The 14,972-nt window shown below is 46.4% G+C and overlaps 1 protein-coding gene across 1 annotated transcript in view; it reads right to left on the reverse strand.

Moving 5' to 3' along the window:
• The window catches only part of Dnmbp (dynamin binding protein), a 95,043-nt gene that overhangs the window by 61,296 nt on the left and 18,775 nt on the right, over positions 1 to 14,972 (reverse strand). Inside the window, exon 2 of the mRNA XM_051146613.1 lies at positions 719 to 872. Within this exon, the coding sequence (XP_051002570.1) occupies positions 719 to 863 (145 nt within the window). The 5' untranslated portion in view covers positions 864 to 872. The remainder of the gene's footprint in view (positions 1 to 718; positions 873 to 14,972) is intronic.

The following is a 14,972-nucleotide window of genomic DNA, read 5'->3' on the forward strand; positions in this document are numbered from 1 at the left end:
AAACCACACACAGAAGCACACGTGTTAGACACAGACACAACACTGTGTACAAGGACAATTTCTTTTCTGAGTCTATTTTAAAATCCTGAATCAAAAACTGGCTTAATGCTAATAATTAGAGAATTTACTGTGAAAAAGAGCAAGGTGCAAAACGAGATGTATGCAGAGGACAGAAACTACAATTCAGAACATTTATTGGGCCAGTGGGTTGGTCCAGCAGGTACAGGGACCGCTGCCAGGTCCTCTGGAATGGCAGACAGCACTCTTAAGCACCCAGGCATCTCTCAAGCCCCCGATGCCATCAGTCTTAAAACAGCAGCAGCGAGATTCCTAAGACACCGATCTGACGGTGTGGAAAGCACCAGTTTCTGGCCTCCTCAACGCCCTGCCTTGCACACCTTTGTCTTCTGCAGAGCCCTACTGGAGCTCTCAGCCGCTTGGCGCCATGTTAACACGGTGCTCCTGTATTCACTTCCTTATCAGGGCCACTGATTCTCTCACACACTTGCTCCTTGCTTTCTTCTGAACAGAAGCGTCACTTCTACTAGAAAATACATATTTCCCCAAAGTTGGTAAACGTTCACAGAACCTGCCCCCAGGACTGTGTCACACCATATCTCATGCTCCAACCAGATGCGCATGTGTAGATTAAGGACTAAGTCAAGACAACCGTGTGCTGCATGACAAGAAGGCCTGCCCTTCATTACAGAGCTCCTACCTGTAACATCTTCCTTCTTCCCTAGAAGCCAAAATTCATCCACCACAGCCAGCACCTCGATGATGTCCCCCACAAAGAGCGGCAGTTCCTCTGAGACGCTAGGGCGGAAGTCAAAGATGGCTCGGACCACAGAGCCAGCCTCCATCCTTCACAGCTGGAGAGGAAAGCACAAAGCATGAGGGAGCACGGACACTTAAGACACACCACAAGCCCGTCCCCTGAAAACCTAAAGCTTAAAGTGCAAATACAACATAAAATATAAATACATAAATTTGTTTCTTTAAAAATAATAGTTTCACAGGCAGGCAGTGGTGACGCACACCTTTACTCCCAGCACTTGAGAGAGTTCAAGGCCAGTCTGGTCTGCAAAGAGAGTTCCGGGATAGCCAAGGCTACACAAAGAAACTCCATCTCAAAAAAAAAAAAAACCAAAAAAACCCATCATCATCATCTCATATATTTTTCGAGACAGGGTTTCTCTGTGCAGCCCTGGCTGTTCTGGACTCACTTTGTAGACCAGGCTGGCCTCGAACTCACAGCGATCCCCCACCTCTGCCTCCCGAGCGCTGGGACTAAAGGCGTGCGCCACACCCAACTTTCCTCATTTTATTTTCACTTGATTCTCAGTGTAACTCTAGAGTTGAAAACAAAAACAACAAGTGAACTAACTAACTGGTTACCAAAAACTAACGACACACCTGAAGTATAGAGACAGAGAAGATCCAAGTCAGGGAACGCAGCCTTTCAATGTGCAGAGGGAGGGACTGAGATTAGCGTTTTAACATGTTTAAAGTTCTAGGCAAATGTGGCACTTTGAAAATACAGTATTTAAAACCAGAGACTGTATATTACCTACAGCATTCCATCCATTTCTCACGATAACCGTAAGAGTAGGACAATGAGGCTCTGCAAGTTTAGATAATCTCATTTGTCAAAGGACACAGAGTTAACAGCAGGGCCAGACTCACGGGGGCATTCCATGCAAAACAGTGTAGCACAGTCAGATGTCAGCAGGAGGGCCAGGACCCACACACCAAGATTTAAAATCCCACAGAAAAACGGAAGTCCGTCAAAAGAATGAGAAAGGGCTAGAGATGACGTCTATAGGGGACATTTAGTACTAGCAAATCAAGGTTTGCTTCTGGTTCAAAGATGCCTGTGACTCGCCCTGCACTGTTGCAATGCATGATGGGTCCATTGCTCTTGGGGGAGGCGGTGGGGGCGGGGCTGGAAAGCTAAGGCTGTGTCTATGCATTAGAAAATAAGGGCATGTGTGTTCACCTGGGAATGCTCAGCCACGATCAAACCAACATTCTCCAAATGTCTTCCCAGGGGCTTCAGGTGTGTTGGGGGTGGGGGGGGGGGCAACTCAAGCTCTCCAGGCTGCCCAGGACCCAAGCGTTTCTTTATTCTCCTCAAAGACTCCTTTAGTTACTGAAGATGGGAGATTTTTTTTCCCATAACCTCATCAGAAAGCACTGAGTCAGGCCAGTGAGTGGCTCAGCTGATAAAGGTGCCTGTCACCCAGCTTGTCAACCTGAGTTAGGCTCTTAGGACCTATGGCAGGAGAAAAAAACAGGAGCTGGGGGATGGCTCAGCAGTTAAGAGTGCTTGGAGCTCTTCCAGGAGACAGGAGGTTGATTTCTAGCATCCATGTCAGGTGGCTTAAAATTGCCTGTAATTCTAGCTCCAGGGAATCCAAAGCCCTCTTCTGGGATCTGGGGTACCATACACATGGCGCGCGCGCGCGCGCGCACACACACACACACACACACACACACACATACACACATCCATCTTAAAAATAAAGGCCTGGCCCCAGCACTCAGGAGGCAGAGGCAGGTGGATCACTGTGAGTTCGAGGCCAGCCTAGTCTAAAAAGTAAGTCTAGGACAGCCAAGACTACACAGAGCAACCTTGTCTCAAAAACAAAACAAAAAAAAAAAAAAAAAGAGACCCAATTCCTGCAAGTTGTCATCTGACTTGCTTACACCCACACACAAAGTATATATAAATATTTCAAAAGAACGGAATGCCTAATGGAAAGAAAATAATAAGATAGCTATAACCGTTGTTTGTGACTTTCTCTGGTGTGGAAAAAAAATGTAGGAAGCACCTAACAGTTCAGTATATTGATACTGTAACCATTCTACACAATTAAGTATCACACATTTGATTCCTACTGTTGGGCCAAAGTAGCTTATTCTTGTATTACCGGGATTTTTTTTTTTTCAATAATGAGATGACTAGGACATCTATAGATGACAGCAAAAAAGAGAAGTGGCTACTGTCCCCCTGTCCCCTTCCTACCGCAGGCTTTCTGCTTTCATTTTTCCTTTTGTGGTACTCTGGGGAGAGCACAGGGCCTTGTGCAGGCTAGGCAAGCGCTCTACTACTAGCATGTATTAAAAGCGTCTAGTTAGCTCTGCCGGGTGGTGCACACCTCTAACCCCAGCACTCAGAGGGCAGAGAGGCACACAGATCTCTGAGCTAAGAGGCCAGACTGGTCTACAGAAATGAGCACCAGGTAAGCAAGCACGCAAACAAACAAACAAAAAAACCCAATCCAATATTTATATAACTATACTCTGAAGAGGCAGCACAGTGCATGTAAAACACCAGGCTTCCACGATGACAAAGGGCAAAATCTAACCCCCAGCATTCCCGTCCGTTAGCTCACTCACCCCAGACACATCACTTCAGCTCTCAGCCTTCCGTTTCCGGGGCCCAAGAAGTGGTGCTATTAATACTTTCACAGTGCTCCCCGTGAGGATGGCTGTAGTGATAAGGATCAATGACCAATATTTGACACAGTGCTTCCTCATGCCACACACTGTACTGTGCTCCCCGTCGGTCCTGCCCACGTATTATTGGTTCACATTTGGCAGATGAGGACACAGATTCAAGGAAGTGATAAACTTTAAGTAAGAGACAGACTGGGAATCCAAATCTGTCTGTCTGTCTGTCTCTAAAGCCTTACCCAGTATGCTGAGTGAACATGCAGAGGGCATGACTGGCTTCTCAATAAACTATATAAATAGTAGCTTCTCAATAAACATTAGTGCTTATTATAAATAAACCATTCCCACAACTAACTACAAGTTCAAATCTGTGTCACTCATCACCAGAAAATAAACTGTCTTCAAGTAGTAGAAACACGTCACAATGTCTGACTTTAACATGGTTATCTAATTTTGAACATGTTTAAAATTAGGTACATGGAGCCAGGCAGTGGTGGAGCATGCCTGTAATCCCAGCATTCAGGAGGCAGAAGCAGCCAAATCTCTGTGAGTTTGAGACCAGCCTGGTCTACAAAGCAAGTCCAGGACAGCCAGGGCTACACAAGGAAACCCTGTCTGGAAAAACAGAAACAAAACAAAAAGGCACAAGGCGGGGCCAAGTGTGATGGCACATGCCTATACATCTCAGCACCCAAGAGGCTGAGACGGGGATTCTGAGACCTAGACCAGCCTGGGCTATGTAGTCAGACCTGGTATGAAAAAAGCGAAAGGAGACAAGACACATCTTGTGCTGTCCTGACGCCTTTCAAAGACGCTGAATGAACACGGTTTCTCGGGCTGCTGGGAGCAAGCTCACTGCCCAGCCATACAGTACTATGCTGCTTTTCAGCACAGTTGCAGCCCTAGACAGGTCTAGACCCTCAGGCCTCTCTCTCCCTCTCTCACAGCGCTGCCCTGCTTCTACGTTCAGCAGATGTAGTTCATCAGCTTCATTTTTAAAAAAAATGATTTATCTATTTTTACTTCATGCATATGGGAGTTTTGCCTATTATATGTCCATGAGCCCCACCTGTGCCTGGCATCCATCAGAAAAGGATGTCAGATCCCCTGGAACTGGAGTCACAGATGGCTGTGAGCTGACATGTGGGTGCTGGGACTTAAACTTGGGTCCTCTGGAAGAGCAGCCAGTGTGCTTATCCTCTGCATTATCTTTTTAGCCACCCCTCCCAACCTGTTTTTCACCCCCTTTTGTTTATTTATTTATTATTTATTATGTATAGTGCTCTGCCTGCATGCACGCCTGCAGGCCAGAAGAGGGCATCAAATCATATTATAGATGGTTGGGAGGCACCATGTGGTTGCTGAGAATTGAACTCAGGACCTCTGGAAGAGCAGCCAGTGTCTTAACCTCTGAGCCATCTCTCCAGCCCCCTTTTCACCACCTCTTACCTTTAGTTTTTTGAGACTGAGTCTTACTGTGCAGCCCTGGCTAGAACTTTCTATGTAAACAAGGCTGGCCTTGAACGCATAGAGAGACCCACCTGGTTCTGCCTCCCAAATGTTAGGGCTAATGGTTTACACCACCACACCCAACTCAACCCACTTTCTAGTGTGCTGTTTACAATCTACAGCACCAGCATTACTAAATGTTCCCAGACAAATAAAAGTAAACAAACTCTGGCTGGCAGGCTGGTACTCCCCTGCAGAGGTAAAGGACACACATTGGCACTGGAGGTTTTTTAACAGTTTCCATGTGCTCTGAGGGCCCTTTCTTATGTTCTGGCTATCTCCCAGGCCATCTAAAGTCACCAGATGTCAGATTTCTGCAGAAGGGTAGTGTCTAAGCATTTTTAAAAACAGAAAATGCAGCATGATATTTGGCAAATCTCTTAGTCATCTACGTTATTAAGACAAGTCCTCAGGATGGGGCCAGGGTGGACAGCATTTTCCAGGACAGGGGTCTCGCAAAGGACTCACTGCCTGACTAACTGCGTGGCTCGTTCTCTGAACTGTTCAGTAAGAAACCAGGCCAAACCCACCGATTCCTTGCACGTTAGTCCTGAGAGCTGAACGACGTGAACACTCCTCTTGCCACCTTTTCACATTACGGGAAAATGACTCACACGCAGAGGAGAGTCTGGCTCAGTTCAAGTCTTTACCGACTGACCTTCTACTCTGCAGGGAGGAGTGTGTGAGGCCAAGAAACACACACCCTAGAAGGTCGCAGAAGGCGCAGCCTCCATGAATCACCAGTGCAGCTAGGTGTGGCTTGACATCTCCCACTATACTTAGGGGATGGACTCTCCTGGTGCCACCCCTGCCCTGCACACACTAAGCAGCTACTGTCACCCACGCCGGGCTCATTTTAGAAGCTTGTGAGTATGTTTCAAAAGTGGCTTCTGTAGGCGGTTCCAACTCTAGATGGAGGTTTGCAGAAGACACTACAGGACCGACAGGCTGGGGAAGTTACTGTCCAATACAGCATGTGCCAGGGCCAAGAAAAAGATGTGGAACCCCACCCTTTCTTCCCAGCAAACACCTATTTCCTCCTCTAAGGTATTACTCTGCATTTGAAATATAAATATCCTCAGAAAGATGATTCTCCAGACCCTTTTGCAAAGTCCAAAGGAGTGTGAAGGAAGCGGGTTTTGCCTGTTTGCCTGCAGGTCTGTAGCAATGTCAGCATGGGGAGCTTAAGCAAGCAACGGAACGTGGTGGGACTATCTCAACTACGTGTACCTAAGCCCGCAGTTCCGCTCCCTGCCACGGTTACGCCATAACACCTGCCCACACAGACTCTATCACATACTCCCCGGCCCCTATCCATTTATCATTTGCTATTTTTATGTATTGAAAAAAAAAATCAAAAAATGCCCACCAAACTTGGGTATACATGTCTTTTTTTTTTTAAGACTACTTATTTATTATTACATATACAGTGCTCTGCCTCCATGTACATCTGCAGGCAGAAGAGGGCATCAGATCATATTATATATGGTTGTGAGCCACCATGTGGTTGCCAGGAATTGAACTCAGGACCTCTTGAAGAGCAGTCAGTGCTCTTAACCTCTGAGCCATCTCTCCAGCCCAGGCATACGTGTCTTAACCAGAATTCTTTGCTGTTGTTGTTATTTTTAATTTTTAAAATTATTATTATTTAGATATACCAAGATCTTGTTGTGTAGTCTAGGCTGGTCTTGAACTCATGATAATCCTTCTGCCTCAGCCTCCCAGTGCTGGGGTTACAGGTATCTGCCATCACACCCAGATCTATACTTGTTTACTGTTTGTTTTCTTAAATTGAGGACCTTTTTCTGCTCAGGCAAAATTAAAGTTCTTTTCTGCCCACTAAAACATCAGTAATGAATCTTTTCCTAAATATCAATTTTTACATTAGTTGCTTAGAATGTAAACTCTTCTTATTTTCTATAATTTATGAACATAGTCAGCAAATATTTATCTAGCTAAGCAGAGTCAGTCAATTCCCAGGCAAGATGAAAATTTGGCTCCAGTGGGCAGACTAGTCATTGACCAGCCTTTTACCACAATTCTTGAAACAGTGCCCCTCCGACCACGGTGGGGCTGAGAACATCAGCACTTAGGTCCTCTGCTGTAGTGCGCAATCCAGCCTCCATCCTCTGCTGTAGTGCGCAATGCAGCCTCCAGCCTCTGCTGTAGTGCGCAATCCAGCCTCCAGCCTCTGCTGTAGTGAGCAATGCAGCCTCCAGCTTCTGCTGTAGTGAGCAATCCAGCCTCCATCCTCTGCTGTAGTGCGCAATCCAGCCTCCATCCTCTGCTGTAGTGAGCAATGCAGCCTCCATCCCTGAGCAGCTCCTTCCTGCTGAGGAGAACCTAAGCACCAACCTCAGAAGGAAAGAGTCTGAGTCAGCCATCTAGGAGTGATTCTCAGCCTGTGGGTTGACACCCCCCAAAGGGCTGCATATCAGACATCCTGCATGTAAGATCTGAACATGACTCTTCATAACAGTAGCAAAATCACAGTTATGAAGTAGCAATGAAATAATTTTATGTTTGGGGGGGTCACCACAACATGAGGGACTGTATTAAAGGGTCACAGCGTTAGGAAGGTTGAGAGCCACTGATCTAAGGGGAGGGGATGTCTTAAGTCTGCCATGAAGGTATGTGTGTGTGTGTTTGTGATACGTGTGCAAGTGCATATGCACATGTGTGTGTACATGTACCAGAGACAAGAGGTTGAAGTCAGGGGTCCTATATTTTAGGGTTTTTTTTTAATGCGTTGTTTATTTATTTGTATGTGTATGTGGATGGGTACGTGCTACATGCACGCCACAGGACCCACTGGAGGTGAGAGGACAATTTCCAGTCATCACTTCTCTCCTTTCATCATGTGGGTTCTGGGGCTGCAACTCAGGTCACCAGGCTTGATGACAGACACCCTTGCCCACCAGGCCATCGCGCTGACCCTCTCCATCTTATCTTTTGAGACAAAGTCTCTCGGAACCTGGAGTTCACCAATTAGGCTAGACTTGCTGGCCAGCAAGGCCACCACACTGCCACCCCAGGTGCTGGGCTGACAGATGCAACAAGTGCTGGTTTTTTACGTGATTGCTGGGGATCTGAACTCAGGTCCTCATGCCAGCACAACAAGCACGTTACTGACGGAGCCACACCCCCTGTGGGCTATCAAGGGTCAATGCCTCTTAGTTCAGGCTGGCTCCAATGGCACGGCAAGGACATTCAAAATGTGCAGGAGATGGTCCAGTCCTAGAACCCAAAAAGCGTACTTTAGCCGCCCCACGCTGTCCCTTCCCAAACATGTTCGAAGGATGCTCAGCTGGGTGGCTCAAAACACCGCACCGTTATGAACTCAAGGAAGGCTATGAAGCATATTCCCCTCTTGGAGGGGCACAAATACGCTGGTACAATAAAGACCATGACAGCTGGGCAAGAAGCTTCTTTAATTCTCCGTCTTTACACGTGTCTGGGGCTGGAGAGATGACTCAGCAGCTGAGGCCACTTGCTCTTCTTGTAGTACCGAAGTTAGAGTCGCAGCAGCCCTGTCAGGTGGCTTCACTGCCACCCGGAACTGGCCTCTTAGACACCTATGAGTATGTATGTGTGAGTGTATGCATACACACAAACAAACACATACATACACAAGAATAAATGTGGGGTGCTGTGCTGGCACATTCCTTTAATCTCAGCACTCAGCGAGACAGAGGCGGGTAGATAGATCTCTGTGAGTTTGAGATCAGCCTGATCTACATAGTGACATTGGACAGGCAGGGCTAAGTAGAAAAACATTGTCTCAAGAAAACAAAAACAGCTGGACGTGGTGGCGGACACCTTTAATCCCAGCACTCGGGAGGCAGAGGCAGGTGGATCACTGTAAGTTCAAGGCCAGCCTGGTCTACAAAGTGAGTCCAGGGCAGCCAAGGCTACACAGAGATACCCTGTCTCAAAAACCCAAAACCAACACCAAAACCAAAAAATACCCCCCCAAAAAAAAAACAAAAAATAAACTAACAACAACAACAAAACCCACAAAAACCCCAGGACACTTGTTTGGCCACATTTAATTTTAAAAAACTTTGTTTCACTCTGCCTGAGGCACTTGATAGTCCTACCCAATCCAAATAGTCCAACTGGGGCCAGGGGTGTGGCTCAATAAAAGCATGCAAGGCCCTGGGCTGCACTCTCCTGCCTAGACTCACTTCCTTGTTTATATGCACCCCCCCCCTTCTCCCTTCTCTCTCTCTCTCTCTCTCTCTCTCTCTCTCTCTCTCTCTCTCTCCCTCTCTCCCTCTCTCTCTCTCTCTCTCTCCCTCTCTCCCTCTGCCCCCTCCCTCCCTCCCCCCTCCCCCCTCTCCCCTCTCTCTCTCCTTCAGATGTATTTATTTGTTTTATGCATATGAGTATTGCTGTCTTCATGCGCACCAGAAGAGGCGGTTCCTGGGAACTGAACTCAGGATCTCTGTTTTTTGGTTTGGTTTGGTTTTTCAAGACAGAGTTTCTCTGTGTAGCCTTGGCTGTCCTGAACTTGTTTTGTAGACCAGGCTAGCCTCAAACTCACAAAGATCCACCTGCCTCTGCCTCCCAAGTACTGGGATTAAAGGTGTGTGCCACTACGCCCAGCTCAAACTCAGGACCTCTGGGAGAGCAGCAAGTGCTCTTAACTGCTGAGCCATCCCCGCAGCCCAGATTTTGAGTAAAGTTGTGGGGTTTTTTTGTTTTGTTTGTTTGCTTTTTGGTTTTAAGAGGACAGAGTTTCTCTGGAATAGTCCTGGCTGTCCTGGACTTGCCTTGTAGACCAGGCTGGACTCAAACTCACAGACATCCACCTGCCTCTGCCTCTCTGAGCGCTAAGATTAAAGGTGTGCACCACAAAGCCCCGCTTTTCTCTTACACAAAGCAGGTTGCATCTCCCCACATAGTTGAACACTTCCCATCACTATTTCTTCCAAATGATGCCCATCTCTCCTGTGTGAGCCTACATCTCCTCCAGTCCCACTCCACAGATGCCCCTCTCTCCTGTGTGAGCCTACATCTCCTCCAGTCCCACTCCACAGACACTGTACATCATCTTGAAGATTTATGTGACATTAGATTGGGCATGTAAACTTCTTTTTCCAAATGCACACTGATTGTGACTTTATTGAAAACTCAGCAGACAATACCACAGAAAAATATCAGTGTGTCGGGTTCTAAGTGCTGCATCTTAGATTTAGTTGGCAAAGACCACATTTAGCAAATCAACATTTTAGTCTTCCATGTACAAGCTAGACACACCCTAAACTCTAAGAAAAAAGAAAAAGTTTCCCATTGATTGAAAATACCAGTTTAAAAGCTGGGCCTAGTGCTGCACGCCTTTAATCCTAGCACTTGGGAGGCAAAGACAGGTGCATCTCTGTGAGTTCGAAGCCAGCCTGGTCTACAAAGTGAGTCCAGGACAGCCAAGGCTACACAGAGAAACTCTGTCTCAAAAAAACAAAACAAACCAAAAGAGAACAGTTTAAGAGTAAGAGCGTAAAAAAATGCATAGATCTTCAATAAAAGAATTGGCTGGTTCCCTTTTACTTCATACTCAAGTTTGTTGTTACAGCACTAAAAGTCAACTACTTAGGGAGGAGGCAGAAGAGGAAAAGAAATGAATATAAGGCTGTTTTTCTTTTAAGGCACAAGAAGCATAATAGTATTTTAGGAAGACAAGAATTATTCAAAGCTAGCTTGGGTCTCACTGGAGAAAAACAATGGACTAAATACTGCGCTCCTGTTTGTCACTCTAATAATCAAAGGAATGTAAAACATTGAAGTCTTTGTTTTATATGTGTGAATGCTTTCCTTCCTTTTATGTCTACGTATCACATGTGCACCACAGCCCAGAAGAAAGTGAATCTCTTGGAACTGGAGTTACAGATGATTGTGAGCTGCCATGTGGGCGCTAGAAAGTGGACCCAGGTCCTCTGCAAGGGCAGCCAAGTGCTCTTAGCCACTGAGCCATCTCTTCAGCCCTGGACATGTGAAAATTAAAGTTATGCCAGGCATGGGGGTGCATGCCTTTAATCCCAACACTCAGGGATTCAAGGCCAGCCTGGTCTACAAAGAGAGACCTGGACAGCCAGTACTAAACCTTGTCTTGAAAAACCAAAAACCAAACCAAAACAAACAAACAAACAAAAAAGAAAGGAAAAGAAAACTAAAGTTATAAAAATAAAACAGGCCCAGGTGGTGGTGGTTCATGCCTTTAATCCCAGCCCTCGGGAGGCAGAGGCAGGTGATCTCTGTGAGTTCGAGGCCAGCCTTGTCTACAAAGAGAGTCTAGGACAGCCAGGGCTATACAGAGAAACCCTGTCTCAAAAAAACAAAAAACAAAAACAAAACAAAACAACAAAAAAATTTTACACGTCATACAACCCAAGTATCCATCAGTAGACGAGTAGACAAAACTGCGCTAAACACACACAATTATTCAACCATTTTTAAAAGGAAAAAAATAGTAAGACATACTGCAATGTGGATGAAATCTGAAGATATAACGCTAAGTGAAGTAAGCAGACACAGGGACAACACTGCAAGATTCCACTTCGCTGAAGTGCTCAGAGCAGACAGAGCCACAGAGACAGAAAGCATGGCAGTGCCCAGGCAGGGGGAGGAAGGAAACGGCCAGAGAGCGAGCACCAAGGGTGTACAACCGCTCAGAGCGGAGACATGAGAAAGTTCTGGAGGTGGATGGTAGTGAATTAATGAAACTGTACACTTACCATGTTCAAAATTGTACAGTTTATGTTATATTCACTTACCACAATAAGAAAAACCAATATGCTTATTAACATATTATAAAACATGATTGTGTGCAGAAGAAGGTCTGGGCCACAACATATCCACAAGTCGGGACACACTGTTAACCATCTGAGATCGTGAGCTGTAAACTTTTACCCCAATAGATACTGATCTCAACCAGCTTAATGAGTAATTTCCAGCATGGCCTCTGGGGTAAAGGTCTGAACTGGGTACACACTGTGGATGCAGAACATCAGCCCTTCCGGTTCTGTCCTCCCGTCTGCTCTGTGCCCCAAGGCGACCTCAAGCACCAAATCCAGGTGCTTGCCTCTGGATTCCTGCCGGCTTCAACCAATGGGACAGCACAGGAGGGGTCTAAGGCAGAGGCAGGAGAAGCCGGGGTTTCCTCCTTGCTGGACTGAGGTGGCATGCAGTCCCATCAAAGGCTACAGCCAGGAGACCGTCACCAAACAGCACTTCCTGCCAGTCAAGTAACGATTCCATCCCCTGACCCAGGAGCAGGGTGGCTCCCTATTGGCTTTGGTATAAAGTACAAGCCTTTATTACTTTCCCTAAACCTATGCCTTCCGAGTTGGACCTCCTCAGATCCTCAGACTGGAGTATACTCTCCACTTCTGCTGGGCCCCATGGTGACACAAGCCCCAAGGATTTCTAGGGTTCCATGCATGGCGACCCTACATTGAAGAGAACGGAAACCGAGGGTGGAGTAGAGCATGAGGTCTTTTCACACTTCTACTGCTGTAAATCAAGGTGAGGGACACCACGGACATGAGTTTTGAAGGTTTAAAAACACATTAGAGGGCTGGAGAGATGCTAAACAGTTAAGCGCATTTGCTGCTTTTGCAGAAGACTCACGTTTGGTCCTAGAACCCACACAGCGGTCCATAGCAGCTTGTAACTCTAGTTGCATAAGCCTCAGCGCCCTCTTCTGGCCTCTATAGGTAGCACACATGTACGTGGCGCACATACACGCAAGCAGGCGGAACACTCAACGCAACACTCAACACACAAAATTTAGAACAGGCTTTAAAAAAATATTAATGCCTAAGCTCTTCGTCATTCTCCCCTCAACACTGAGCCAGCATATTTTCTCACACGGCATGGTGACACCGTCTACACCTAGAACAAATCCTCTGAAGGGGTCTCCCTGACTGAAAGGCAGCAGCCTGCTGTTCCTCCTCCCTGTCCGGGCACACTTTAGGGAAGGAGATCTTGAGATTTCCCCAGTTTCGTAACTGAATTCTCCAGGAAATATGCCCTTCGGGGGATCCATTATAAAGATGTCAGTGCCTGCAGTGAGACACGTCCAACCTCACAAACAGAAGTGTGCTTGTCTTTCCTGACACCATAGACCAGTGTGGTTTCTCCTCTGTGCAGAAGGCTTGGAGATGTCAAAAGATAAAGTCTAGGCCAGCTTCAGGAAGGAAGGAAATGAGAGAAGCTAGGAAAACAGCATTTCCTCCACTGCTCTGTGTCACCGGAGTTGACACTGGACAGAAGGTCAGTACTTGCTGCCAGGCGATTCCTCAGCAAAATCACCAAAGGGCAAACCGGAAAAGTAAAAGCTGCAAACTATGGGGACCCCACCAGTGGGGGAGGGGTTGTCATAGTGCTTTTCCTCAACACCACTCCATCTCTAATGAGCTCTGGCTCTGCAGCCTGTGGAACGTTGGAGAATGAAGGAACCACAGTCTGGCTTGGAGGGGATGATGAAAGAAACTAAGGTAGAAAAATGAAAGAATTTGCAGCAACAACCTGTCATAACAGTTGACAGCAACAGTGTCACATCTCAACTTGTCCTGAGGAAGAAGGCAGAGCCTCAGCCCGTGGGATGCGGTATGGGGGCTGAGCCTCTGTCAACCACAGAAGGGCCCTTTGGTCCTCAGATCTGAAGTGAACACCACTCAGGAAGACACCCAGGTCCCCTAAAAACTGTCTTGTCAGGCTTCCATCCCTCACCCAGTGAGCTGGCAATACTTTTAAATCTCTTTTTAAAAAAGAAAGTGCCCATACGCCTTTACATCAATTTTCCCTTTTGAATGAAACTGTGTTAACGGAGCGAGGCCCCATAATTAATGTTGATGTCCACAACATTTCAAGACGTTTATGGGGAAACTTTTTTTTCCCCAATGGCTTAACCTAGGAGTTCCTTAGGTATGCTCTCAGACTGACATTTCTTAAATCATGCACGAATCTCATTTATGAACAGACATTTGAAAACCACTGATTCACAACTACACCAACGGGACATGTCTGAGCTAGGCTTAATGACACACTGAAATCAACAGCTCCACTACAGTGCAGATGTAACACACACATAATCTATACCATAGCAGTTGCACAAGTCAAGATTGAGGTGAAACCTCAGGGTGAGGCTGCAGATAAGAGCACAGTGGACAAGTGAAAACAGGCACTCTGGGGACTTTCCTCAGGAGTGGCTCCAAAAGCATCTTCCCACCGTGCTCCCAGCAAGGAGGACACCTGTGACCGAGATCTGGGGCATGGGCATTGTGTTTCTTTTCTTATCTGCTGGTTTAAGGAGGAGCCGGCCTTTCAGCCAGAGAAGATTTCAAAGGACACCAGGAATGTCTTTATCTTCCAGCCCACATTAGCCTTCTAAGTGTGCTTGGTGTTTTGGGAAGGCACAATAAAGGAAAGAATTAAGAAAACTGTAGATTCAGAGAGAAATAACATGGAGAAAACTGGCTGGCTGGAGTTAAAAATCTGTATACGTGTTCCCAGGGTAGGGATTTGGGTCATTTTATGAGTACCAATATGCAAGCAATATGGAAAAAAGGCTTATAGCTTTACACAAACAGCAAGAATGACTGGCCTCTTGACAGAGGCTAAAGTTACCACACTGACAGAAGTGTGGAATCTTCTGGTAGCTCCTTTTCAAGTTGAACAAGGAAATATACCAAGATGCAGTATAGCCAGTGCAGTGAGTGGCTCAGACAGTTGAACAAGGACTTAATCCTAGCACAGGGTGATCAGCCCTTCCTCTCCCCCAAACACACAGGGGCCACACCTTATCAGGAGCGACACTATTTCAAAGTCTCGGCTCACATTCACTTCTTACAATTTTGACTTAAGCCTTACTTATTAGTAATAACTGAGTAAAACACACTAGGAGTTAGCAATATTCACTAGGATTTGGTCAGGGGTGCTGCTCCCCACAAGAGTAAAGAAGGAGAAATTATTATGATTGCTTTAAGCTAAATTTTAGTAAG

The sequence above is a fragment of the Acomys russatus genome, chromosome 5 (genome assembly GCF_903995435.1).
Source record: "Acomys russatus chromosome 5, mAcoRus1.1, whole genome shotgun sequence".
In the NCBI taxonomy this organism is placed as follows: domain Eukaryota; kingdom Metazoa; phylum Chordata; class Mammalia; order Rodentia; family Muridae; genus Acomys; species Acomys russatus.